At 40.4% G+C, this 23,335-nt stretch overlaps 2 protein-coding genes across 10 annotated transcripts in view; both read right to left on the reverse strand.

Moving 5' to 3' along the window:
- Positions 1-452: 452 nt before the first annotated feature.
- Positions 453-1,547, reverse strand: LOC147214134 (transcription factor HES-5-like). The gene is made up of 2 exons (XM_086141456.1): positions 1,385-1,547; positions 453-1,272 (listed from the first exon to the last, which is right to left on the reverse strand). The coding sequence occupies exons 1-2, from the start codon at positions 1,445-1,447 to the stop codon at positions 847-849; spliced, it is 489 nt and encodes a 162-aa protein (XP_085997582.1). The 5' UTR covers positions 1,448-1,547; the 3' UTR covers positions 453-846.
- A 4,030-nt stretch (positions 1,548-5,577) lies between these two features.
- Positions 5,578-23,335, reverse strand: part of ubr4 (ubiquitin protein ligase E3 component n-recognin 4) — a 49,268-nt gene continuing 31,510 nt past the window's right edge. For 5 of the 9 annotated variants that reach the window (XM_086142028.1, XM_086142026.1, XM_086142027.1 and 2 more), the window contains 50 exons: positions 23,117-23,247; positions 22,654-22,831; positions 22,249-22,353; positions 21,711-21,848; positions 21,226-21,394; positions 20,891-21,095; positions 20,708-20,824; positions 19,833-20,042; positions 19,592-19,741; positions 19,275-19,502; positions 19,116-19,194; positions 18,773-19,009; positions 18,476-18,644; positions 18,204-18,348; positions 17,882-17,967; positions 17,700-17,787; positions 17,404-17,597; positions 16,903-17,142; positions 16,673-16,811; positions 16,428-16,553; positions 16,107-16,235; positions 15,655-16,004; positions 15,454-15,544; positions 15,181-15,265; positions 14,754-14,881; positions 14,337-14,466; positions 14,089-14,249; positions 13,792-13,901; positions 13,349-13,490; positions 13,181-13,262; positions 12,904-13,077; positions 12,503-12,624; positions 12,210-12,407; positions 12,052-12,132; positions 11,839-11,926; positions 11,570-11,697; positions 11,281-11,388; positions 11,039-11,155; positions 10,737-10,927; positions 10,453-10,626; positions 10,269-10,368; positions 9,871-10,089; positions 9,410-9,523; positions 9,047-9,189; positions 8,832-8,957; positions 8,541-8,735; positions 8,209-8,433; positions 7,944-8,034; positions 7,578-7,740; positions 5,578-7,098 (listed from right to left, as the gene is read on the reverse strand). In XM_086142028.1, the coding sequence (XP_085998154.1) occupies positions 7,034-7,098; positions 7,578-7,740; positions 7,944-8,034; positions 8,209-8,433; positions 8,541-8,735; positions 8,832-8,957; positions 9,047-9,189; positions 9,410-9,523; positions 9,871-10,089; positions 10,269-10,368; positions 10,453-10,626; positions 10,737-10,927; positions 11,039-11,155; positions 11,281-11,388; positions 11,570-11,697; positions 11,839-11,926; positions 12,052-12,132; positions 12,210-12,407; positions 12,503-12,624; positions 12,904-13,077; positions 13,181-13,262; positions 13,349-13,490; positions 13,792-13,901; positions 14,089-14,249; positions 14,337-14,466; positions 14,754-14,881; positions 15,181-15,265; positions 15,454-15,544; positions 15,655-16,004; positions 16,107-16,235; positions 16,428-16,553; positions 16,673-16,811; positions 16,903-17,142; positions 17,404-17,597; positions 17,700-17,787; positions 17,882-17,967; positions 18,204-18,348; positions 18,476-18,644; positions 18,773-19,009; positions 19,116-19,194; positions 19,275-19,502; positions 19,592-19,741; positions 19,833-20,042; positions 20,708-20,824; positions 20,891-21,095; positions 21,226-21,394; positions 21,711-21,848; positions 22,249-22,353; positions 22,654-22,831; positions 23,117-23,247 (7,364 nt within the window). In that variant the 3' untranslated portion in view covers positions 5,578-7,033. The remainder of the gene's footprint in view (positions 7,099-7,577; positions 7,741-7,943; positions 8,035-8,208; positions 8,434-8,540; positions 8,736-8,831; positions 8,958-9,046; positions 9,190-9,409; positions 9,524-9,870; positions 10,090-10,268; positions 10,369-10,452; positions 10,627-10,736; positions 10,928-11,038; positions 11,156-11,280; positions 11,389-11,569; positions 11,698-11,838; positions 11,927-12,051; positions 12,133-12,209; positions 12,408-12,502; positions 12,625-12,903; positions 13,078-13,180; positions 13,263-13,348; positions 13,491-13,791; positions 13,902-14,088; positions 14,250-14,336; positions 14,467-14,753; positions 14,882-15,180; positions 15,266-15,453; positions 15,545-15,654; positions 16,005-16,106; positions 16,236-16,427; positions 16,554-16,672; positions 16,812-16,902; positions 17,143-17,403; positions 17,598-17,699; positions 17,788-17,881; positions 17,968-18,203; positions 18,349-18,475; positions 18,645-18,772; positions 19,010-19,115; positions 19,195-19,274; positions 19,503-19,591; positions 19,742-19,832; positions 20,043-20,707; positions 20,825-20,890; positions 21,096-21,225; positions 21,395-21,710; positions 21,849-22,248; positions 22,354-22,653; positions 22,832-23,116; positions 23,248-23,335) is intronic. The other 4 variants (XM_086142025.1, XM_086142021.1, XM_086142022.1 and 1 more) reach the window with 3 other exon arrangements.

Raw genomic sequence — 23,335 nt, forward strand, 5'->3', positions numbered from 1 at the left:
AGTTCTTAAAGGCAACCATTTTTTTCAAATCTGCAACCCAAACAGCAGTGCTTGCTGACCTCTTTCATCAGTCATTCATCAGTCATTTCATCATTCAAGCTCAATATCAAGGAGTGAAAAGATGCAGCATTACGACACGGTTTACAAATGCAGAGTTTTTAAAAATTCAGGACGTCATTGTGGTTTTTGTTCAGCAAAACTTCATCAGGAAATTTCATTTATTTTCAAACAGAAACAAACTTCTCATAGAAGCAATTCAACTGATTCTTCCACTGAAGACAGGTATCAACAAAGGTGCCTTATAAAGGGAATCTGAAACATCTGTCTAAAAATCAACAGGTTATCAACAGGTACAAATTTCACACACAGGCCAAATAATGGTTACAAAGAGTCATTAAGTATAATCATACTATGATTTACAAATGAGTGGATCCACAGGATCTATTTATGGGATTTTTTTCTTTCATAAACACAAATGTGATCAGATCAGAGATACTTGATGTCAAATAAATACAAAAAAAATCAAACTGCATCTCAGAATCTTCACACATTTGAACACAGTTCAATAGAACAAGCGAAACAAACACAATCGCAGGATACCTTGTATCCACACTTACAATAAACACAATCACAGAGTCAACACTCTCATGTCAGACATACAGGAAGATATTCAGTAAAACCTGAATCATTTGAGCCATTCCAAAGGAAACCCAGCACATTGTGCAACAGTATAGACTCTTCTGGCAAAAAAAGAAGAAAAGGACTCAAGGGAGTCTCTACGAGTGGTCTGTGCCATTCACAGACATGCTCTTGTCCTCTGTTTGTGGAGGTGACTTTGCTCCCATCCTACCAGGGCCTCCACAGAGCACAGCCAGCCTGGCTTGGACCCTTACTCGAGCTGAGCTGATGGTGAGGCGAGCCGGGAGGGGAGAGGCTGTAGGGACTGTTCCTGCTGGGCGCCTGCAGGCCCTGGAAATGGCAGAGCAGCTGTCTGTGGGCTTGAGTCTGGACCTTGCAGTGGGACAGGAAGCCGATGGCCTCCTGCACGCAGTGAGAGTAGCCGTCTCTGGCAGTCATTAGACCAGACGGCACGCTTGACTGCTGCTGCTGCCAGCTTCTCAGATAGGACACGGCCATCTCTAAGATGTCAGCCTTCTCCTGCTTGGAGTCGGGCTGTTGTCTGAGGAACTCTGGACCCAGCAGGGACTTCAGCTGCTCGATGCTGGTGTTGATGCGATCTCGCCGCAGTTTCTCCACCATTGGTTTTCGCAGCTGAAAATAAAAAGATCCAAACATTCAGTCCCCGCAAGCACGTTGAACTCCACATTGCAAGAACATGATTCAAGAAAAATAGAGAGGTAGGCTTTCTAGACGTGTTGTTTACCTTGTGAGCTGGAGCTAGGTGTTCCTTAGCAAAGGTTGCTTGGCCATAAACAGTGGGAGCCATCACTGTGAGGAAGAGCCGAATCTGCTCGGTCAGAAGAGTCAGTCGAATCTGAGCTGCTGACTCTCCTGCCTCCCCCTGTATTTATACATCCAAATCTCCATATGAATGTGTGGGTCTTGAGCTTGTTGGAGGTTCTCACAGTCCCTCAGCCAATGGCAGTGCTGGGAAGGGCTTTGAGGAACGCCGGGCTGCCACATGCTCAATGAAGTGTTTATAGCTGTGGGGACAATTGAGTGTGTCTCCGGGGAGCAGGTGGAGGAATAGACTGTGAGAGAAAGGGCCTGGGTGGGGTGGCTGGGTGGGGAATGGGAGACTGACCTAGTGCTTGTGTTGATATGGGAAAGTGGTGACCCCAGAGAGAAGCATGCCGCTCTCGCATGTCATCCCCACTGCCACGTAATTGAGCACAAAGTGCCTCTGCCACTAGGCACACGTGGGTGTTACAGGGGAGCAACCTTCAGAAAAGACTAACATGTAACCACTTCCAGCAGTTTGACATGGTGGACTCGCCTCACCAAGCTGTGCAACAGTTGAGATGCCTTCACACAAGCAACCTAGATAGCATCAGAATGCACTTTAGAATAGGCCGTTTCTTCTAACCTAATAAAGGCCCTGCATCAGAAAACAAGTCGGAGCTACTTTCTTTCTCTCTCTTTGCGCTTCTTAACTTAACTTTTCACATGGAAGTGAACCCATTCCTGTGGCTCATAACTTTTTGCTGACCAAGTTCATTGCACTTTGGTTTTAATAATATCGAGTTTACAATCTGCATGATTTCCAGATCACTCTGGCTAATTTTCAATCTGAGACATACTAGTTTGTGATGGACATGAAAGTCCTGCATAGCTGCCGCTTCTGTCGACAGTAATACCCTACCATTAATCAAAAGTAAACTGTGAAACTGCTGATCCTTTCTTCCACTGTTAACTATTGTTTTACTTTGATAAGTGGTTTCTAACCTCCACAAAGGTATGAATTATGAATTCTGTCCACTAAAAATATGGCCACAGATGGTGTTACTGGAAAATTGGTACTCACTGATGTAAAGTTGCTGTGAAAAACACTTGAGCAGCTGCCTCAAGACACAGCCTGTCAGCTTGGATTTGATGGTAGATGATGATTACAAAGTTTTATAGAGGCAAAGTGTCTGACTGTAAACTGTGCTCACACTTCTGGAGCACAGGCACACACTCCCTCCCAACCACACACAGACAAATTCACAGCTGGCTGGCTGGCCTGCCTGCCGCTGGCCACGTCTCAGTCACACGCTTCTTTCCTGCATGAGTGGGACGTGGGAGACGCTGTGGTCTGGAGCTTCCCACACTTCAGTGTTAATGACACTGAGGCTGGCCACACAAAGGAAGTGTGCCCCATTGAACAAAGATTGAGTGACCGGCCCGCTCTCAGCACGCACACACACACACACACACGCACACACACGCACACACACACACACAGAAAGAGGAACACAGGACTGTCAACAGGGCTTCCAGGCACACCATCTGGACCAGTCCTCTGCTATTGTCAGCCAATCAAGCATGGGAGATGTTCACCGTGAGAACTAGAGGTTGAAATAGAGACAGAAATTTAAAGAATAGGCTGGATGTGTGTGTGTGTAATATGGCAACTCTTGTGGACAGTTTACTAAAATTTGGAATATGCCTGAAATAAAGAAGTAAATAAGGACAAAGAGGACTGCTATACTACATTTATGGAGATTAATGTACAAGTAGGACACACGGAACAAATGGAGACACAAGAAATACCTCCTCCTGATAGAAAAGTGGTGATTGTTTTTATTTTGCTATTTTTAAAAGGACATAGAATAGTACCTTGCAGTTCACATGTCTGTTCAACATTTAATTAAGAAGACATCATTCTTATCAGTCAGGCAGATGTTTTCCTCCAGATATCACTCACATCAACCGGACAGAATGAGAAGCCCCCTCCCCATGTTCTCGCCAAGGAGGGGCCCCTCCCAGCTTTGTGTCTGGCTTGGTGCTGTTGCATTTCAAAAGTTAATCGAATTTATTCACATCCTCTGGTCATATCCCTGCTTTGTCATTGGCTCAACACTGAGATCCAGCCTCAAATTAAATGGAAGGGACAGTTGCTCTAAGTATAAATGGAAGGTCTGTAGGTAAAATCAGAATCTTGAGGGATTTATCTGATGCCACGTGACTCACAATGAAAGATCAACACACCACGTAACCTCAGATTCTCCATCTTTACTTCCTTTTGCATCGACACACACATCAAAGGTTATACTGGGGTGAAGTGTATTTTAAAATTGAATGGTGAAAGAGTATGACTCATGAACTAGTTTTATTAAGCTGAGTAAAAGACTACTTGAAAAATTTGATGGATACTTAAGGGGTTCAAGGACATTGTGTTGCAGTCAAAGGAGAAATCTGAGATGGACATAAGAAAAATTTGACTATTAGTCAAATGTTTTTCCCCTTTGGGGAGGTTTTATGATTTATTTCATATTACATTTCTTTCCCCCAGCATGTGCAAGATGAAGATCTTGGAGAGGAAGTGCACAGACAGAGAAGTGGAAGATCTGCTCAGTTCTGGTGCCAATTCACTGCTGGGATGTCAAGTTCTAACATGTGGGATAGGACGGTCTCCTTCTTTGCCCTTACAAAAAGTCATGATTTTTTACAAGTACTTCACCAAATCCCTCTGGCTCTTCCCATCCCCGGCTAAGGATGTGGCTCCACTTTGCTGCCAGTAATGAGACCTTGAAGCCTATGTAATAGTGCATCAGAGAAAAATATTTTTTTCAGAATGGAAAAACTGATAACAAAGCCGATTTTGAAGCTCACTCTCTAACTGTGTTGCACCAATATTATGGTTTCCACTGTAGCAAGTGTAGAAAATTGGAAAATTGTTTCCTGACCGTTTGTCAAGCACTTAAAATGGGCCAGGGGAAGTGCATTTCATAATCAGCCCAAGAATTCCTGTTTAAGACTTTTAAGCGTAAGTCATATTTCCCCCTGTACAAAGCAAAGCTGTTTTATGCAGATGCATGTTACATGATTTTAAGGCATCCTGGCTGGTGTCATTTTTGTGTGTGTGACTGTGGACAATGCAAACTCAAGGGACACTTTCTCTATGAAAATAAAGTCTCAATGATCAACATTGTTACTGACAGATTTGCCATCAAGGCAGTGCTTCATGAAGTTATACATTTACAGTTCCTTTCTAACACAATAGAAGTATATTAAGGTGCTGAATAAGTGTGAATTGTGGAATAAAAGACAAAGAAATAGAAATGATGTACAGTTGTTGGTGCTGACTGCTGAGACCTTTCAAGCTGTTACCATCAGATTTGTCTTCCAGGCAGTGCTTATTGATCCAAGCAGTTACTCTGCTGTTCAGAGACTTCACTTATGAACAATATTTGAAATATAGTGTCATTATTATTTTCCAGCTATAAACCATCTAAAGAAAAAGTTCAATATTTAAGATCAAAAATGTTTTTGAATTGGCAAAACATTGAGTTAACTGTAAATATTCCCCGTCTAGTTCCATTGAGTTAAGTCGGTATCATCAATTTATAAACCATTAAAGACTGATGCCATCTGTTAATGTGCTTGATTATCTTCTAAATAGACATTTGTTTGATTTTGAACAACACTGCATATTGTTCAAGTAATCATTAAGATATACATTCAGTGTTATTTTTGATGGACTCCGTACGAAACAACATTGCTGAGATCTCGACTCAAGAGCACAATTTATGGAAATTGGGTGCATTTTCTTTGACAAATATGGTACCCCTTGTCTTCTAAAGATGACAGGACAAATTGAAGTCTCAGTCATTTACGGATTCTGTAGCTATTATGTCCATACAACACTGTAATGGTGTGCTGAATGAATACTCCTTTAAGACACATGACATTAACAAGATGTTCACAACATCTGGATTCTGTGGCAAAGATGGACACTGACAAACCCTCATCTTATTCACACTATTTACTTCTCCAAGTGTCAAAAGTTGCCTTTGGCGAATAATACCCCACTAAGTGCAATCTTTGGTTCAGATGGAAACACTGGTGCTTTGTGAGTGATGACTCAAGAAGTGATGCATCTCTTGGAATGGAAACAGAAAAGGTTACCCTGGATCACTTGGAATTATTACGGCTTTATTAATCATAGGCTAAATTCAAAAAGCAGACATTCAGCAACATTTGAACAATTGTAGCAGCGGGAAGAGGCAAATTAATAATAAGCTGAGTGTGCTCCACACCATGCATTCAGCTTAAGAACGAAAGTATAAATATTGTAGCTGTATTTTGAAATGCTGATCAAATCACTGAGGTCAAAACTCAGTGGCACTTTGCTTTTCAGAATTCTGACAGTTCTGCCGGTGGTTTCAGGAACACCAAAATCTCAATTCCAAGAGCACAGAGGCCCGCCAAATAAAGAAACTGGTGAAAAGTAAACTGTGGAACAAATAACCATTAGGCAAAGTAAATAAATGTTAATGTGATAGAATGGAGGTCTGCTTTATTATTAATTTAGACAGCTCTGACATATTGCAACATATGGAATCTTACATGTCCAAAGATAACTTCTCCAAACAACAGCGTTTAAGAGGAAAACAGAACATTATTCATAATTATTTTCCCCATTTTGCATCTAAGGTTTGATAAGAAACCTTTACCAAACACACGAAATGAAAAGAACAAACTTATTTTTTTTAAATCCACCACTCAAATTCCAGTTAGAACCTACATGAACACCAAAGAGCAAAAGCCCTGAACAAAAGGACATTAGCTCACAACCATGTGACATGGGAACAGTCTGCCATTTTAAAAAGCTCTGTCCAAAAACAAACAAACCGAAGAAACAAAAAGGAGAACAAGATAAAATCAAATGCCACTATGATGCAGTGGGTCAACCCAAAACACAAGTTACCTTAAACATTTCACTCCAACTGGTAGGATGGGGAGGGATTTGAACAAAACAAAAAAAACAAAAACAAACAAAAAAAAAAAAGGCCCCGCTCACAGAAGTCCCATTAACCTGATAACCCGATTTTCATTCCACTGCAGCCACTGTGAAATGTCGCATCCGGGTAAACACTGGTGAACTTCATAAAAGTAATGGCGGTTCACTTGTGTTTGGTGTGTCACAGTACCACTCCTCGTCAGGCTAAATGGAACAGACCCATACTTAATGAGTTACACATGTGTTTATCCTGAAGTGACACAGAAAAGTGCTGTCAATGAAAAACAAAAATGTCTTGCACTCAATCATCTGTATTGTCAAGCTTGCCAATAATCTTGACAGTTACAGGCAGACGTATGAATTCTGTTTTAGTGTGTTCCCTTTGCTCCGTAACAGCACTGTGTGTTTGATTGACTGTGTGGTTGTTGCCACAGGTGGCTCATTTTTAGACTACTCATAGTTTCTGCTTCTTTTTGTTGATGTCATACAGAGGAGGAAGGTGAGAAGAAAGTATGGTGTATATACGGTGTTTCTGTGTAACAGTTTTTAAGAAAACAATTTGGTTAGGTGTCCCAATGACATTTGTTGAGTGGTTGTGTTTCAAAGGTTCTGAAGTGAAGTGGGCGATCAGGGTAAAGAGTTCAACAAATCCTGAAGGAAGAGGTCTGGGTCAGCAATGTCAGAAAGGAGACCTAGAACACAAACTTAAGTTAACATTCACTCATTCAAAGAGTATTTACACAACAAGTGTATGCGGGTTACACATTTATTAGTACAATATCCATTATCCATATCAAAAATACTTGAGAGAAATGGAAAAGAGAAGCACAGCATCACTGATCTGAACATAAAATTAAATCTAATTAATTAAGATATTCTTTAAATTATTTATTGTTAATATTAAGGTAATTTCTATCCATTTTTTCAGGTAAATTGTTGATGTTTCGCTTTCCCCAGATTTTTTTTCTTTTTTCCTTGATCTATTGGTAATGTAGGAATGATTATTTTTTACTTTATTTTTCTTTTTATTTAAATTTTATCTTGATGTGTTCTGGCAGATTTGAGCAGATTTTCAACTCGCTAATTAGCATTGTAATAATGGAAAAAGTGAAAGACATTTGATCAAGAAACATATTCAAACCTGAAGAGGAGCCTGTGTATTCATACTGACCTACAACATCAAAGAACTCTGAGAGGGATTCAGCAGGCATGAGTTCATCTTGAAATGCCCTCAGCACACGCTCTGAAGCTTCATAAATGGGCATATCATTGTGACGGATGTACTCTGCAAGCGAGAAGGACCAGCCCCCCTCTGTGTTACTGGTTGGAACTTTCTGCAAAGCCAGAAAGCAGAAGGAAAGGTCAGTTTGATAGATTATGCTGGAAAAGCTGAGATTACTTAAAACTGCTCCAATAACGCGAACTGACATTCTACCTGACGGTCACTTGAAAAAGACATGAACAATCTAATAAAGAAGAGCCCATAAAACCTTAACCAAATGCAACATCAATATGCAAATGGTTTTGAAGTTGTTACCCTGAACATGTCATAGACCAGGTCCACCAGGCCCCAGAAGAGAAGAGGCGAGCGATAGACTGCATATTCCTTTGGTGCTTTATCAGTGAGTCTGATGACAGGAAGAAGGACAGGATTGGTGAAGGAGCACATCAGCTGCTGAATTTCTTCATAAATCCACCCATCACATACTTTCCATGGCATTTGCAGTGCCTTTCGCACACAAAGGTGCTGAATAAGTGTCAATTGTGAAATGAAACACTAAGAAATAAAAAAAGATGCATACTTGTTGGTGCCAACTGTTGAGACCTTGCGAGCGTGTGCGTTCACCAGGAGTCTTCGAAGGAAGTATATCCGTGAAGTTCTCCAGCGTTCCGGAGGCATGACGTGCATGGCCAAAATTGTGAAATAGTGCGGTCCTTCAACATCGTACGAGCTCTCCACCCATTTCTCAAATGGCTGCTCCTGGAAGCTCTGCAGGTTCTTCTCCTCCCGAGATGTAGCCCTTGTACTGTGAGGGGAGGGAAAGGTTGGCTTCCATGAATTAACCAGATTATGATTTTTGCTGTCAAGTGTGCAAATCTACATTACAACACTTGTGAGGACAAAACTGCATACGTGTTGAGCACATAGAGCACAGTATGGATGATGTAGGGGATTAGGTGAATGTTGCTTTCTCTGCCTCCTCCTCCTGTGTCCACACTGAATGACTGTTCAGTAGCAAAGCGAAGGAACAGCAATTTGGTATCTTGGATGTTGAGTTGGTACGTGGGCTCCCGCTGGCCTGTGCACTCCTGCAGATATGTGTTGTGTCTGTGTGGTAAGAGAGAAGTCCCAGTTGTTAGTTCATATGAGTAAAAAATAAAGGAAGTATTTCTCATTGGCATGACAGCTAACACTTGACTTCACCTTGCTAAACATGTAGCAAATGCTGATTCTGGCACATGTGGCCCCCAGACAGGAAGTAGCCCATTGCACTTGGTGTTGGCATTCTGGAGAGCAGCACTCTCCCATTCCTCTCGCCCCCTAGCCAGCCTTCCACAATAAAAATAAAAACATCAAGTTACACCAAAGAGATTTAAAATACTAATACTAAATTAAAACCGACAAAGCTTTGTTGCTACCTGACAGCTGCCAGATGGCAGTCATAGTGGACTATGTTAAAGTGCGACACAGTGCTGTAGCCTTGTTGTTTGCGAGGTTTGTTTTCAAAGTCCTCCAGGGGCACACGCTTTGTGAAAGTGTAAATGCCTAGGACCTTGGTGGGCTGAGATAAAAGGAGAATAGGACCACGACATGAATTAAAAACACAAAACCTGAGAATATTACATGTTAGCCTCATCATCTGAAAGTGGCTCAAAGTGACTGGACTGAACACTGCAAGTTTAAACCAAGACAAAAAAGACCCGGTTGACTGAAAAACAGACAATTATTAGCAGGCAACTTATTCTCAAATGAGTTTTGCTCAAATTAAAGAGTCAGTATACCTGAAACTTGTAACCTTCTCTACAGATACAGCAAGTCAAGCCTGGTTCCTCTATGAGCTCCTCCATTTGCTTCAACAGGGAAGTCTTTGTCACCACCTGACCCTTCTCATTAGTCTGCAAGTAAAATACAAATGAAACATTGAAATGACAATATACTACCAAAAACCCAAACACAATCAAAAATAATTTATGACAAAATCATAAAAAGATGAATGTGAACGCAGACATGGAGCTCATACAGCCTGTCGGAAGCTGTACTTTTTTGAATTATCTGGGGAATCTGCTTTTTTGCAGCTTCCCAAAATGTTGTTTCAAAGAGGAGTGAACTGTAGTGCCCCCTAGAGGGTCATAATTGGAGTTGTTGCTATGGCAGTATGTTATCAATATGGAAAAAGTTGAATTCAATTCGCAGAAAGACACAATAAAAACAATCCAGAGTCAAGATAAACAAAGAACTGTACCGTCATGCCCAGAGTTCCCAGGGCTTTCTGTCTCATTGCCATTGCCATACGCTTCTTCTCAGCTCTGGTCTCCCTGCGAGCAGCTTCAATCTTTAGGTTTACATCACTGTGCTCCCTTAGCGCTTCGAGTAGGTTTTCTGCCAGTGTGCCAATGCCTTCATCACTGGATACCTGCTCCAGCTTGTGCAAGTTGGATATCGAATCAGTGCCGATGAGAACCTGTAGGTAAGAACACATCCAGTCAGGTGATATCTTTTTTTCTTTTTTGGACCTCAAGAAAGATTGAAGCAATCACATGTAGGCAGGAGAGAATATTTTTACGGTACATATTTTTAACTACAGCTCTCTCGGTTTTGTAAAGGGCTTGACTGAAGAGATAACTCAAAAATATTACCTACCTGTGTGGGAGGATGCTGGGTAGCCAAACCTCGGAGCAATCTGAGAATGAAAGGCAGCGCTGGCCGTGAAAGGAACTTCTTCCACACATCTGCATCCAAACTAGACACAGAGGAAGAAAGTGTCTCAGCCAGTTATATTAAATAAGCAGAACAAAAAAAACCTCTTGGAATCGAAGAGACCCACTTTTTGGCATTTGGGATATGTTTCTTCATATAGTCCAGAGCGCTTTGTGTGATTCCTTTCTGAAGAATGAGGTCTTTCAGTTGATGGCCATTGCTGTTATTTTTGATTCCAGCCGCAATCTTACAAAAGCAATCCAAAAACACTTTGTCATCTGCACTATGTTCCTCGTCATACCTTAGGAAACAAAAGCAGGAGTCAGGTTTAACTTTTCACAAATTCTTATATAAGGACATACCTATATTTGAATTTCTCCCATTTGTGGATGTTTACACATCCATGCTCACTTATCAAAGCTGCAACATGGTTTGAAGCGCTCCACTAAGATCCTCATCTTCTCGAGTTCACCAAAGGACAAGTATGGGATGATGCGCAGCAAACCCTGCAGAACACTGGGGTTCGAGCGCACAAATGGAGTGTTGATCTGGTCCAACAGCATGACCAGCTGGTCTTTGTCTCCAGTGAGTAGTAGGTTACCCTGAAAAATATTGTTTTTCAACATTTCAAAAAAGATTTCTCAAACTAGCTTTATTTAAACATTGCCATATGAAGTTCCTGATCCTTTAGTCACAGGAGTCAATGTAATTACCTTGTCCTCTGAAATCTCTGCATTTGCTTCATCCAGAATGATCTCCATGATGCTGAGAACTTGCTCTGCAATCAAAGCTCCTCCACTGTCCTTGCTTTCCTGTTCTGCCACTAAAGCCTAAAAGAAAAATGACCTTAGGATGTTGTGTTCTCACACAAGATTAATAACATGAAAACCAAAAAAACAGCTGGTGTCCACACGAATGTGACACACTTAGTCAAAACAGTTACAGCATGACTTACCAGGTTTAGGGTTCCCAGCATTACATTGAGTGTGTTCATCTCTGGTTTGACCAGCTGCTGTCTGTTGATCTTCACCTTTACACAATAACTGAATAACTTCAGCAAAACCTGAGAATAAAAATGATAAAAGCTAAGTCAGTGAAAAGAGTGTCCGTAGGAAAGACATACAAAGATCAGAAAAGGTAATCGGTACTCAAAGTTCAAATTTTCTAACACTTCATGAAGATCATAGAAATTAGCATTTTATCTAATTGAAAAAGGAAATGTCAGGAAAAGGATGTTTGCATACAGTAAGTAGATGTCGTCCTTGCTTAAAATCTTTAATTCCAGATAGACGGTTGAGCATGCACTCCAGCCCTCCACACTGAGCCATGACTCCTGCCATTTTATAGACCTCTTCATCATCCTCCTCCTCATCTATAAAACCAGGAAAGGAAAAAAAAAAAAAAATTCCGTATAGTGAAGTGATCTCTTCTAGACAAAGGATGTTTAAAATAAGATACATAAAGCTAACAGCTAAAATACTTTTGCAAATTATGAGTATGTGGTAAATCTGACCTGTGGTTGAGTCAAGCGACTCAATGAACTCCTCTGTTGCATCGCCCAGCAAGCCTCTCATTCGATAAATGATTCTCATTGGCTCACCCTTAAAAAAAATAGAAGAGCCAGTAGGCTACATTATTTAATAGGTGGTGAGTGTGTCATAGAAATGTATATCATTTCAATTTTTAGAAGGACCAGTCCTTTGTGACAAATAAAAAGGATACTTACCTCATTTGTGGGGCACCAGACCTTCTTGTAGACTTCTGCCACTGACAGATCCAAGCTAATGATTTTGTTGTTAACTAAAAGCTAGGAAACACAAATAAACGATGAAGGGGATGGAATTTAAAATTAAACAAACTTATGAAGTTGAGCATGAATTTTACCTCCATTCCACTGTCATCTTCAAGAAGAGCTACCAGGTCGCAGTCCTGACAAATCTTGTTCTTGATGTCCCTCATTAAAGGGCCGATGCCAGGCTCATTACTGCTGTAGGGGTTTCCTGGCATGCGGCCCTGTAGGAAGTCTTCCTGCTGGGGATCCTTTTCCAGTGTCACAAAGAACTCTGTAACCTCATTTTCCTCCTAAATCACAAGGGAAGACAAATTGTCAAGATGAAACAGAATTCAATGTCTCAATATTCATCTTTTTGAAAATAAACTAGAGAAAGGTTACTCACAGGATATATGATGCTGCACAGTCTCTCAAAAATGAAAACAGGTGTTCTGTAGTCATCTAGATTGTAGCGCTTTGCCGTCTCTATGCACACTGCCATAAAAGCTTTGGTTTCAGACTCAGTACCTATGAAAAAGAAAAAATGTTTTTCAGTTTGTTACTTAATATCTTTTACTCATAATTGCATTTTATTTCTCTTTTTTCTTTTTTTTGCTTCTATTTAATTATCATAATCGTGGTAAAACAATTGCCACTGGGTGACTCAAAGTAGTATTAGTCAAAGTGATTCAATGAAGGTTTTTTAACATTAAATAAAGAGCAAGGTTATAATAAAATAGACCAAAGGATAGCAGTTTTGAGCTATGGTGATATCGTTCTGTCAGCTGATTGGGAGTAGGTGCAGACCTGTTGTCATGTCCTCCAGCATCTCTAGCAACATGTCTTGAGTTTCGTCAATGAGTTTGGTTCGCTGTACAACCAGCTTCCTCAGACACAGGTAGCCATTGAGCACTGTGCCAACCAACCTACTCTTGAAATGTCGTTTGATGGACTCCACCTCCACAAACGATGAGAGCAACCCTGCAATACAGAATTAGTTTGAATTGCATGGAATGAATTTGAGAAATAGCATCTACACATGATGAGCATCAAGGGCACATCCCAAGGACAGCAACTCGCTCACCAGTCAAGCTCTTGAGAGCATAGCCCTGCTGTAAGTCTGTGCTCAGTGTGGCCTCCTCCAGAGCCAAGAGATTGGCTATTTCCTAAGTAAATGGCACATTGAAGAATATAGTTCTGTTACTGATATTAATTTAAATCAAGTTTTATATGTGAAAGGATAAGAAATTACCTTTGTAATCAGGTTCCCAATGTAGGGCAGGACTCCACGAGCAGCTAAGTAAACTTTCCAGTGTGTTGGCTTAATAAGTTTCTGGTAGAGACCCAAGTACTCTACCGCACATTCTCCAGCTACACTCAGCTCATCCAGATAACTGACAGAAATGCAGAGTATAACTTAGTGTTTCAAACTGGGGTTTCATACTCAAACCGACTGAACATTTCATTTTCCCCTGTATTACAATCAAAAATATTGACATTCCTCTGACACTGGCATGTATTCGCCACAAATCAAATTGGACATTACTATCTGACCTGGTTTAAAAATCGCAACATTAGATTGATTAAAATTCAACACATTTGCTTCTGAAATTATATTTTAAGTATTTTGACAGGAATTTAGACAAACAATGTGTGGCTTTAATGACTTGCTGATGTTCTGATTACGGTTCGTACCTGGTGAGCAGGTCTAGGACCTGTTGCTTTCGGCTGGGAATTGTTGTAAGAGCCTCCACTATAGTGCAAGCTGCCTGCCTGGCTGCCTGAGTGGCAGGTGTAAATAGGACCTACAATAAATGCAATATAGGAAAATTACTTATTTCAGGAAGGAACTTTGAGTAGTAATGTAATAAAAAATTAGCTGGGTGATTCATAAATAAAATCTGATGTGACTTGACATACAGGCTCCATCTGAAAGCATGTATACCACTATAAAGTAAAAACAAGCAGAGCAAAAATAGAACTTCATTTTACCTGGCGTAGCCAATTGTTGTGGCTCAGTTTGAGCAGGCGAGGGAAAAGGCTTTCACCTTTTCTAGACCGCATGAACTGCTTCCACTTCCACACATACTTCTCCAGAAGGTACTGCCGCCGCAACTCAGCCTTCCCTTGTGGTTTTGCCACTGTCTCCTGGCCTACAGTTATTGCAAAGGTTCAAGAGTGAGCATCTTCTTGATAGTTTGACATATTTTAGAAATTTCTGCTTTTAAGATGATACTTACATCTTGCAGGGAGGCACTTTTTCCAGGCCTCATAAGATGCTTTAGGATCTTTTTTGAGCCACATTTGGGTCTGAGCATGGATTTCATTACTGTAGGGCCTCACTGTGGTCAGGGACTCAGTAGCAGCATCCTGAAACAGACAGATATTTTGGTCATATACTGTGAAAAAACATGAGCCTCTTAAGATGATCAGATAAGTTGCTATGTGCTATGTAACAGTTACAATAACTAAATCAAATACAATGTTATTTGTTCTTTTTTTTCCGACACTTCTACTGAAAATTAATTCTGTTTTAAAGGGAGTCATTATGAGTACTGGATCAACTACCCACCTATGTGAAAGCTAAATTGCAGCTTTCCTCAAAGAAACCAGACAGACAGGTATACATGTAGACCAAAGGAAAAAAGAATACTCACCTTGTTCTTCTTGCTAGTAGGAGCTGGCGGTTTGATCAGTTTCTGCAGGATTCTCAGGCACATCAGAGTGATGTTCTCTACCACTACAGGTGTCTTTATGTTAACTGACATTAGGAACAGACTGAGGGCTATATGAAAGAAATGAAATACTTTAAGACATAAATCTCACTTTAAATTCATTACAATTCTGATTTAATACTTAGGTTGATAGACTAGTCAAACTATAATTATAGAAATATGTGATTAGAGACAAATTTATTTTAAAGATCAGCAAAAACAGTAGCCTGCAATACATAGTATAAAATGGGCAACTCTGAACAAGGCGGACTGTTTTTAATGTAGTCTGACATAATTTCAACAATTCCTGTTTTTATTTTCTTTCTAAAACTACATTATCAGAAAATGGAAAATTGTTAAATAGTCTTACCACACCGCAAGCGTAATTCCCAGCATCCTCCCTCTTTTGAAATTGAATCTGTCAGTAGCAACATCTCATATTGGAGATTACTAACCTGGAAATATAATCACTATGTTGTATACGATCAACAAAGTCTTCAAAGTTAACCTGCTTCACACTAAGGCCTTTATTCTCAGAAATAGCATAAACCATAAAGAGCAATACACAGAATTAGGCAAATTTATTAGTAGAATCTGAAAATGTTTATTTCTTTCTGTTAAAAAGCATGAAAATGGGCATTACCAAGTCAGGATTAGCCCAGTGTCCTTTGAGAGCAGCTGAAACCTTGGCAATAATGAGATCATTCATCTGTTGAGTGGCCTCTGCATGATCTCTGAACCAAGAAAACACAAGTTAATTATAGCATACATTCAATGTATATTGTCATCTAGTTTAATTGTAACTACTACATCAACCAATGTAGCTGCAGGAAGATATTCAGACCTGGTAAGAAGACAGACTAGCTGGCGAACTTCCTCTCTCATGGCTGCAGTTCCTCGCCTCAAGTTATACTCAAATAGCTCACGGATGAGCCCTTGGAGGACCAGTATCTGTCTTAAGGCTGGGTTAGTGGCCAGTGCACGGAGCAATGTGATACAGTGACCAGTAACAGCCGAAGCACAGCCATAGCACTTGGTGGATGAAGTGTGACCACAGCCCAACACTGAGAGTGCACGGTACTGACTAGCAGTGAATGTAGGTAGGTGGCTGCCGCTGCTTCGGGAGGACTTTGTAGCAGCCTCTCGCTGCTGTAGGTCATATTCTAGAAGTTCTTTACGAGATGCAAGAACTTTCTGTGAAGAAATATTCTTGTATGTTATTATCAAGAGAAAGCAACACAAAACCCACTTACAATAATACTAGGTATGACTATTCGGTAGCGATTCTTCACTAACCTGTATAATTTTGGAAAGTTCATCGAATGAAGTCTTGCAATCTCCACTATACTCTTGAGCAAGCTGTTGAATGTATCTGTTAACGTTTGCAGAGGAAGTACCAAGGCCTGCACCTGCTCCTGTGTCGTCCTACATTCAACAAAAAGAAAAGAAATACCATGGAATTATACAAAAAATACCATGCACATCCAAAGCAGTGTCTTAAATTATTTTTCAATACAATAACACATACTTACAAGAACAAAGGATCCTTCACATTAGTCAGACCTCAATTTTTTTCAAGTATAACATTCAGAATATATGTACCAGTAAGACACTAACCTGTGGTTTCTCCGGTGCTGCCTCATTGACCTTTGATAAAAGGCTCTCCAGTTGGGGCCGATGACCCATCAGCTGGTGATAGACACGATCTGCTTTGTCAAGCAGGGTGTTGATATTTGTCACAGCCTACATAAGTACAAAAAAATTAAACAAATAAAAATGGAAGTGCGTACAACAAGATTCTGACTGACTCAACTGCTTTTGTCACCCTTATTACTCTCCTGTCTTTCTAAATAAATGCCTACCTTTTTCCTGTCTTCTTCATTCTCAATGGGATCCACAGCACAACATGGTTTTGCATAAAGCATGAAGTCAAATCTGGCATATTTGCAAAAACCACATGCATTGCACAAGAATGGATCTTTTTCATCATAGTTAATAGACCTACAAGAAAAAAGAAAGTAGTGAATCAAATCTTGGCCCCCTTGGCCTACTTTTTCTATTTACACACCAATAGACTCAAACTGTATCTCACCTGCATTTGTGGCACTGATACACATTCTCACCGCAGTTGCCACAAACCCCTGGGTTCGCGGGGACAGACGCACTGCACCGTGGACATTGCAGGGTCTCAGTGGAAGCTTGGTAGTTCTCGTAAAAATCTGAGAACTCTATCATGAGATTGGATGCAACAATGGGTAGAGGAAGGTCAATCTTCACCTCAGTTTGTCCTGGGGTCAACTGAACCTTCTTTGCTTTGTGCCAGCGAGCAGGCCTGAAGAGTAAGACAATATTGTTATACTATGATGTGAAGCAGTGGCTTTTCATAAACTTGAACCAAAGTGACAGTGGGGAACTCTCACAAATTTATGAGCTTTGGCTGATGGTTTATCATTTTCATGTGATTATGATCTTTAACTATTATGATTAATTGTGGTAGTAAACATCAGGTTACTAAATTGGGATTAAAAAAAAGGAAAGGGGTGACAAAGAAATTGACAAAGTGACAAATTTGGTGACTTTAATTGAGACATACTTGTTCTTCAGTTCCACAATCGCTTGTACAGTCCTGTTATTGTAGTAGAGATTGATAGTCCGCACCATCTTTGTTCTTTTGAGGTCACCAATCTTAACAGTAACTTTGCTGATGGTATGGCTGCCAATAAGCTTGACAACCTGCTGTGTGGTGGTATAGCGAGTGTCCACTTTGATAGAAGACAACTTGATATTCTAGAGGACCAAAAAAGTATATTATTAGTAATAATGTTTGGAACTGATAAAAAATGTTGTTATAGAAACATTCTCCACTTAGTGAGGGTTTGTCACACATACAGAAAAGGGAACTTCTGGATTGTTGCACACCAAGCAAGGGTCGCTCTCCAAATAAAAGCCATCAAATTCCACCAAACCTGACAGGGTGCTGCATAAAATAAAAAAGTCCATTGTCAAAAAGTGGATATCTCCAACATTAAATGAATTCTTCTTTGGATAATACATCATATTTTCATACATACTTATAAATGTTGGAGTTTGGGTGATTGGTCAATATATGATTCTGTGTCCTCAAGATTTCAACAGCTTTCTGGGAATACTCCTTAAGCTGGAACAATTAACAAAGTTCAATAACAAAAACTGATGTGGCCTCTAAAAATGCAAGACTGTAAAGGTTCTAATTTAAATAACAATTAAGTGATAAAATAACCATTCATAAAATGTCTAAGCTAAATAGCTGGTGGGTAATTACTACCAGCCTTTGATATTAAGATGAGAAATACAGTAAATATCATATAACAATGAGCAAACTCTTCAAAACTACAGCCATTGAGGTATTCAAACCTTTTTTTCTGTCTGAGGGGTCTTTAATGAGAAGTATCCAAGGAGGTCAACAAACTGGGCAGCTTTGCGACCATATGCAGGCAGCTCTGGCCAGATGGCCCATGTCAGTTCCAGCAACAGGTCCTGCTGAGTTTTACTGGAGTTCCTATAGTATGATTCACCAGAGTAGGGAATAATTTCATAGCAGATTAAAATACAATGAAACTGCAAGACACTGATAGTAGCTTGCTGTAACCAAGCATTCTATAAATACTTTTACATTCAGACAGCACCTGTAAATATGTAATGCCAAACAGTGGGCTTGCCACCGCACAGCAGATGAATTTGACTCCAGTAGGAAGCAACGCAAAAATTGGATAAGTGTTTCCTTGTCTGCAAACTTGTTAAGCTGACTGACCAGAGCCATACACAATTGATCCTCCTGACTCCCAACTCCATCACCTGTGATCCAACAGCAGACACACAACGGCATGAAAATCCAACTACTATTATTCGTGACAAACCATCCTTTTAAAGTTTGTGGGTGACAGTCTATTTCTAGTCTGAACAACAACATTTTATTATCTCACCTTCTTTGTCTTTCTCTTTGTCCTCTTTTTTGCTCTTTTTACTAGATGACTTGCTTTGAGAGGGCTGAGATGTACCGCCCTGACCAGCACTACTAGAGCCACCTCCTGAGAATGATGAGGAAGAGGAACTGGCAAGGACCTTGCTGCCACACAGAGCACAAGACAGAAGTTGCAACAGCACTGGGGAGACTCCTTCATCTACTAAAAAGCTGACCTGGAGCAGAAAATACAACACCGCTGGGAAAAGGGGAAAAAAAGACAGAAAAAGGGAAAAGATTTTGATCATAAACCATATACTTGTCTAAAGCGTTACCATTGCTTAAAAAATCTTGAATGCACTTACAATCATCCTTCATACAAAATTTTTGCCAGTTAATTGTTCTCTGAGTGGCAATTTCAGCACAAGCTTTCAGGTGTTCCATCTGCATTAACAGAGGGCAGTTACAATGAAAAAGAGTGAAGTGTTCAACCATCAAACAATGTTTAAAAGAAGTACCCTTACCAGACTGATGAGTGTGTCATACTGTAGAGCTGAACCTGATGTAGCTGTCACCACACCAGCGCGGAGGAAGATGCCTTGTTCCTCTAGAAGCTTTTTGATGCTCCGCACATGTGAGTCAAGAGTATGCAGATCCCGCAGCTGACGGTATTTCTCTTTGGAACCGCAGATAAACAGCAGTAGCTTTCTCACTTGTCTTCTGACGAATGGTGTCTGCTGGATCATCAAATACTGAGGAACCACAGCAGAAATAATAGACAGTTTGTTCAAGAAGAAAGCTATCAAAAAGGGAAAAATAATTCATAAATTAAAATACAGACTTCAGACAAATAGTAGAACCAGGAATGGTCAAAGACAGGGGGAGGAATACGTGGATTGGTGTCTGCAATCTTCTTGATCTGATATGGCAGCCGGAGCACCATTTCAGTCAGCAGCTGGGAGTAGGCTTCAAACACATCTGCAGCATGTCCCTTTTGAAGGCAACAACAATGTTAGTGTGTACAAATCATCTATGTGCAAAATTGTAGTTTCAAGCAAAGTTTTTGGCATTTAACACATTACCTTGACATATTGTCGCAGGAAAAACGGGCTCATGTCTGGAGGCGAGGAGGCTGTATGAGGGCGAAGAAGCTGGCTAGTGGTCACAGGTTCTTCTTCACCTTGCTGACTCTTCCAGAACTCAAGGAGTGATTTTAGCACATGGAGACAGTAGTCAATGGCACCAAGACTGAGCAAAGCGGTCGCTGTGGCATTGGAGATCAGTGAAGAGGACTGGAAAGGGGGCATATATCGTAATCAGTGATGGCTGGTGAGACTTTTTTTTGGGTGGATGTGAGGGGAGGGGTCACAGCAATAAAGTCAGTTTACAGATGCAGTCATATCACATATCATGACAGGGGACCATTGTCATGCATCGCAACACTTTTTAAGACATTACATCAAATAAAAAGCAAAGCACGGCTTAAGAGCTCAGTTTCTGGGATTTCGAGCTGTTTTATCCAGTGGATCACTGGTTGCAAATGTTTGTGGTCTCAAATCTTTTGAACAGGAGGGGAACCTACTGAACATGCCCCATTCATTTCTGGAGTCTATGTTAGATTTTTGCACTTGAGAGGAACAGGAAATACTTAATTTGGCTATTCACTGACCAACATCTGAGAGAACATTTTTAACAACATTTAAATGTACATTAAAAAAGGTAGTCACAGACTGTACAATATATAACTGGTTGATTAAAATATTCACATTTTGTTAAATTATTTTATATGATTCTTTTTTTTGTTCTTTATGTGAGACAGACAGCATAGCTGTAAACAATCCACAACCTTGATTTCAGTTGTTGTTCATGGAAAAATTCCATCAGCAGCTATGAGAAGAAAAACCCCAATACCTGACTTCTTAATTTCTGAGCAAAACATTAAAAATGGACAATATACCTCAGTGGAGGATTTGGAGCCAGACTTTGTCCTTGACATGAAGACAGACAGCAGTCTCATGATGACAAGATGAACCTCATTGATTGGGCAGCGCTCATTCTTTCTTGAAACATCCTGCTGAACAAAATAGGTCATGTATCTTATGATGCATCAGACTTGGTATGGCATAGTGAGTCTGGTTACCTTCTTGTTCATGCCAAGCTCAGCAATGAGCTGGGCAAGCAGATCATCTAAAGCACCCTTATCCTTTTCATCCTCCCCATCAAGGTCTGAGGTCAACATGAGGATAACTTGCATGTATGGGATGGCTTGTACCCCGCCTACACTGTGTAGCTGAGGAAGGTGCTGAAGCAAACGCTCCAGAAGCATAAGGCGAACCATATGCAGCCTGACAATAGTAAAAAAATGAAATAAAACAATTGCCATTTTGCAGTGAAATTAATTAAGATATTCCCAACTGTGCATTTGCATATAACTAAGGATATAAAATGTTTAATGCTTCTCATTGGGCATGTTACCTATTGCTTGTGTGGATGTCTCCCTCATTTTCTCCCTCTCCCTCTGAACCTTCACCTTCCTGCTGGGCTGTGGTGGTGCTGATGGCCCCCGTGCTTGAACTCACACTGCCTGGACCTGCAGGGTTGCCCTCCACAGCTGTGTCCCCATATGCACTACTGCGTCCTGACACTGATTACAAAAGAAGAAACAAGGACATTCAGGACCAATCTAAAATTTTAAAACAACAAGAATAGGATTTTCGAATTGCAACGCACTTGTTTTATCACATTAACAGATCTGGTCCTCTTGATTATTTAAACAAGGTTAAAAATCAAAAAAGTAAAAGAAAAATCTAGTTATGGGGGGAAAGAAAGGGTGCGAAAGGCAGCATCATGTATAATGAACTAAAGTACAATATATTCAAGGGATCATTTAATACATCGCTGTTCAAAAAGTATTTTGCTGTTAAGTGAATGGAACATTGTTATATTCTGCCATCACCCACCACTATGCTCCCCAGCAACAGAGTCGATTGCAGAACCTCCACTCTCCGAGCCCACACTGCCTCCGTGCTCGGCTGGGGAAGTCCGCAGTGTGGAGCCATCAGTCGCAGCTGTGCTGCCTTCATCATCTGATGCTGGGGCTGAAATCATAGCAATAGCTGAAACAGTAAATATAACGCAGTCATCTAGCCAGGATTTAAAACTTTAATTTGTGTGCCACAAATGTAATAAAGCATGCAGAACTTTCAAAACCCTCCAGCCTGCTATCACAAGTTTTCATTTTTTATTTCATTATATTTTTTTATGGTTGACTCCACAATGGCTTAACCTTCTCCAGGCAGATGTTGCAGATTTGCGACAGCCAAATATCAGATTTTTCCTGCAACTACAACTTAATTTGAGCCTGGGAGGGTTAATGACTGAACTGTGACATATTATTTTTTAATATTGCCATTGTCTTTTCCCAAAATATGAACAATACCCACAGTAGCCTTGCAGACATAAATAAATATCATACTTGCATGATAATGGCCATTTTACCTGATGCTGTGGTGTCTGAAAGGGTACCAGCATCCAGTGATGAGGAGCTTGGGGCTTGGCCAGAGAGACCCAAACTCTGAAGGCCAAGTGCACTGCTGCTACTACCTAAAATATCAAATTTGTGTACAATATGGATATGCACCTACCAGGAATACTAAATTCAGATGTGGCCAGAGTTCTAATAAACATTCTAGGTTAAAATTTAAAGTGTCATTCAACCCAATATCATTGCATAAGGATGAAACATTGAAATTTACAGATGCATTGACAATGTTTAGAATTTTTCTTGAATAAAAAAAATGCCTACATTTTATTTCAGCAGTAGGAAACTGTAGTTTGGCATGTCATGATGTAGCTTGGGTCAAATAGGGGAATTGGTGGGGGAATCTATTTGCTTCTACTAACCCTGTTGATCCTGCTGAAGACTGAGAGCAATTGCCAATTCAACCATAGTTTCATCATCAGCATCTGGAGGGATGTCCAGCATGGGAGGGAAACCCTCTGCTCCAGCCAGCAGAGCCTCCAAGGGAGAAGGATTTCCATTGTTGACATTCTCTGCTGTTTCCAAGACCATTGACTCGGACTAGGAGAACACAAGATATGCTTGATCTATGTTCTAACTTGTGACACAGAGGACAGCAGAACACAGATCTTTATTGCCCATTCCATTTCTTTTTGAAGAGTCGACAATGGTCTGTGTCACTTATGCTGAAGTCCATCATATTTAGTTTTTGACACCACTGACTATAAACGATTCAGTTCTACCAATTATACTAATAATGTATGGATGAGTAAGGAGAGAATTCACACAATGTAACAGTACCAATTTTAAACTCCACTTCCACAGTTAAGAGAAATTGTTTCTCACCACCATCTCAAAGTCACCATGGTCAACTTCACTCTGTTCCTGACTCTCTTGTCTACCCTCTTCTCCCCCAGTGAGCACTGATGTCTGAATTTTCTCATCTGCATCATCATCGTCATCATCATCCTTGTCTCCTGATGTGGGAATTAAAGCAAAAAGATGTGAGAGCTCATTTGTGTTTCCTGTCATTTAATGCAGTTTGACGGTATATTATTAGCATGA

The sequence above is a fragment of the Fistularia commersonii genome, chromosome 34 (genome assembly GCF_037954325.1).
Source record: "Fistularia commersonii isolate RoL2024-O1a breed Wild chromosome 34, RoL_Fcom_v1.0, whole genome shotgun sequence".
NCBI classification, from domain to species: Eukaryota; Metazoa; Chordata; class Actinopteri; order Syngnathiformes; family Fistulariidae; genus Fistularia; species Fistularia commersonii.

Excerpts from the sequence above, each read along its gene's own strand:
- LOC147214134 (XM_086141456.1), bottom strand. The coding sequence starts at position 1,447 with ATGGCTCCCACTGTTTATGGCCAAGCAACCTTTGCTAAGGAACACCTA. Across the intron at positions 1,273-1,384 it reads ACCTAGCTCCAGCTCACAAG|CTGCGAAAACCAATGGTGGA; the intron begins GTAAACAACACG and ends TTTTATTTTCAG.